The sequence below is a fragment of the Anoplophora glabripennis genome, unplaced genomic scaffold (genome assembly GCF_000390285.2).
Source record: "Anoplophora glabripennis isolate ALB-LARVAE unplaced genomic scaffold, Agla_2.0 scaffold340, whole genome shotgun sequence".
NCBI lineage: Eukaryota > Metazoa > Arthropoda > Insecta > Coleoptera > Cerambycidae > Anoplophora > Anoplophora glabripennis.
In genome coordinates, this window is record NW_019416421.1 from 21,876 (window position 1) to 25,234 (window position 3,359).

The 3,359-nt window shown below is 34.0% G+C and overlaps 1 protein-coding gene across 1 annotated transcript; it reads left to right on the top strand.

Moving 5' to 3' along the window:
* The first annotated feature begins 478 nt into the window (after positions 1-478).
* On the top strand, positions 479-2,183 carry LOC108909576 (pollen-specific leucine-rich repeat extensin-like protein 2). Its single transcript, XM_018713957.1, has one exon. It carries the CDS (start codon positions 485-487, stop codon positions 1,070-1,072), a length of 588 nt encoding a protein of 195 aa, XP_018569473.1. The 5' UTR covers positions 479-484; the 3' UTR covers positions 1,073-2,183.
* Positions 2,184-3,359: the final 1,176 nt, after the last annotated feature.

A 3,359-nucleotide genomic window follows, 5' to 3' on the forward strand; every position in this document is an offset into this window, starting at 1 on the left:
TAGGCAAGAACAAATTTTCCGGCCCAGCAAAACTCCGTGCTAATAAATACTTGAGCGTACTCGAAACACGCCCTGCTGTAATTCACTCCAGTTGTCACACATTTAGTAAAATACTAGAATACAGTTAAAATTGCACCGTGATGCATTACGCCCCCATTACAGCTACAAACTAATTAAAGCTACCTAGGCATTAGCAAACAAAATCCCAAACGTTTGAATTCGCGGTAATTAAAAGAACAACGGCACACCGCTGGCAATTTACAAAATTAATTTAATAATATTTATAGCCTCATTCGCGATGCAGGGGACGGCACGACCTTTACGTGACTACATTCAACTTTTGGCTAGCACGGGTGGCTAGATGAAATGAATATTTAACAGCCCAATGCCACTAGCTCTAATTTTGGCAATTAAACCTTAATTTGTATCGGTATAAATATTAAATTAATATCAACACGAGCCATTCAACCGACAACTGAGTATCATGAAGCTTCTAGTGTTCAGTATATTCGTTTTTGCACTGGCAAAAGCAGACCCCGGCGACCAAGATGTTGAAATACAGCAAGTGGAAGTGATCGAAATACCCTGGCAAGACAATCTACCGCAACTAGGAGACATTCCACCCATCGAATACGCTCCTCCAAAGCAGGACTCTAGTCCTCCCCAGCAGGAGTACGGGCCTCCGAAGCAAGAATACGGGCCGCCCCAGCAGGAGTACGGACCACCGAAGCCGATTTACGGGCCACCTCCGGAACTTACCACTACGGAATCGGCAGAAACCACCACTACGGAGCTACCTACAACGACTGTGATCAGCGTTAATAGTACCAGTAACAGTACTAGTAATAGTACCAGGGCAAGATTGCAGATTGATGATTCTGTTGACAGGGGCGTGTATTATATTTACCATCCCAGTGGGGCTCTGCAAAAGGTGGTTTACTCTACTAAGGACGACCTGAAGAATATGGAGTACAGCGCACAGTTAAAATACCAGAATGTTGAACCGATCAGGGGTCCTGTTTATACTTACGATCCGGAGACATATCTTTTCAGTAGAGTTAATAGGAGATAAATGAGAAATGTGATGTAGTAAACTAATTTTCCGATAATTTATTACAGTTAAATATATGAAATCGTTTAAAAATGATATTATTTCGCTTAATTATACTTAACTGAACCTGTTATTTAATAAAGTCTGCATTGTAGAAAGAACAAATATCAAAATGTGTAACCCTTGAAAGTTAATAATTAAAATTCATCTAACTTTTATTAATCACGCATTTGAACGTAAAAGAAAAGTATGTTTTATACAGTTGTGAGTATACCAATTATCTTTAGTTACGAATTTGTTCTCGAAAATGATGAAATATAAAAATAATAATGTAACATGACATAATTGGAAAAAATATCTGCAAAATACTGTCCCAAAACATATTTTTTTGGGAAATTACATTGTATCAACTTAGACCTATAATAATAGTACCTTTTTTGAATAATCTTTCAATTGTTAATTTCAATCTTTAATTTTTTGAAGAATCAGATATAAAATAGTTATCATGAATTTTGTAATGGAGTCCATTTAATCCTTCTAGAGTTTTAGAAATTAAGTTTAGAATTGAGGCCATAGTAAAAAAAAAATTAAATGCTGCGTTTGGTATTTCTTACAAAAACGAAGAAGCATTACTTGACCTGTTTTACTCTAGTATTATACCTATGACATATTTCACAAGGGCGTAAAGGATTTTTGAACATCTAAATTAAAAATTAGTAAATAGTTTTCTAATATGGAGTAATACAGATCTTTGAATACTAAATTATAAGAATTAAGACAATTGAAAAAAAGTCATATTTAAATTATAAAGAGCATTTTCATAAATAGTGCCCAGTATTACAATATATGATTCTACCACAGAATTATATACAAGAAGTTCCACGCCACGCCACTGCCCTGTATACTAGAAGTTTTATCTGTCACGCCTGTAGAGAATATATTGCTCTGCCCGTTTGTTGTAAGTCATACACTATTTTGAACTTTTAAAAAAAAGTTTGTAACATTCACTTATCTTAATAATAACTCTACAATTAAACAGCTTCTTGAGGTCTTGATACAAAATTCAACTTTGTTATCACTATTAGTTAGTTTTGTTTCCACCTGTATACTGCTGTATTGTTGTTACATCATGTAAATCTTTGTCATACCCTGCAATTAGTTATAGAAACCAATATAATAAACTGTGTGCAATAAATGTTTACTATTTACCTGTTATAAACATGGAGAAACTTTGTGTATGAATTGTAATTATGTCTGTAATTGTATAATTTTAGCTGTACTACATTTCATTTGTATTATTTCATTTTAGTATTGTTATTTGCAAATCGAATCTGGAGTACCAACAATTAGGTTACTTGGTTGTCAAACATTGAAGGTTATTTATTTCGTTCAACCGGCCAATCACGTCGATCGAGTTTTTTTTTTAGATTTAAATCAATAAAACGTTCGCCGGAGCGACTTAAAGCTCTTTCATTTTTACTACTAGTAAAAGCAACTAGCTCGCGTGTGATTTATAATAAAACCGATTAGTTCAACTTAGATTAATCACCAGTGAACAACAAAGTACATCAAAGATAATTAATTAAATATTAAATTTCTAGTTTTCTCTTAAATTCGATCCAGTAGATGTTAGCCTAGTTAACCATTAGGATTTTGCTTGTATTTTTTTTTGTATGATCTTCAATGCTGTGCAACCACGTGCTAATTGAATTTTGTTTCTTCCTTTTTCTCTCACCAGAGCTTACCAGAAAAGTTTTAAGAGTTTAGAAAAGTTTTAAACGCTAGAAAAGTTTTGCAGAAAAGTTTTAAACGCTAGAAAAGTATTAAGAACAGTTTTTTCTTATAAAAGTTTAATAGTAGAAAAGTTTTGAAAAGTTTTTTGTTTTGAAAGGCCTATAAGGTACTTTATTTTGAGGAAAGTCTCAAATTATTTAGTTCGTTAAAGCTTGACGAATATTGGTTAATATTCGTTGTAACTAGTCTCATAGATTGACGTAGTGATAATTTAAGGAAAATTCAGTAGCTAAGAATTACGTTAGTCGCACAATTTGCTAACTTTATGGTAAACCTGGAAGAGATTAGATCACACTTGGGCTCCAGATTTGAGTCTCCGGTCCAGGATACCAGGACATCTGTAGACCCTGTATTCCGCCGAACATCCGGTAAAAGCCAGAACCAGAGAGAGAAATATATTAGTGAATTTTATTTGTGCCATTTTTTATTTTCTTTTCTCCAAATCCCTACGTACAGGGTGAGGAAACCATTAGGGGGTTGTTTTAGCTTGTTCTATTTGGAGGTTGGCGCCCTC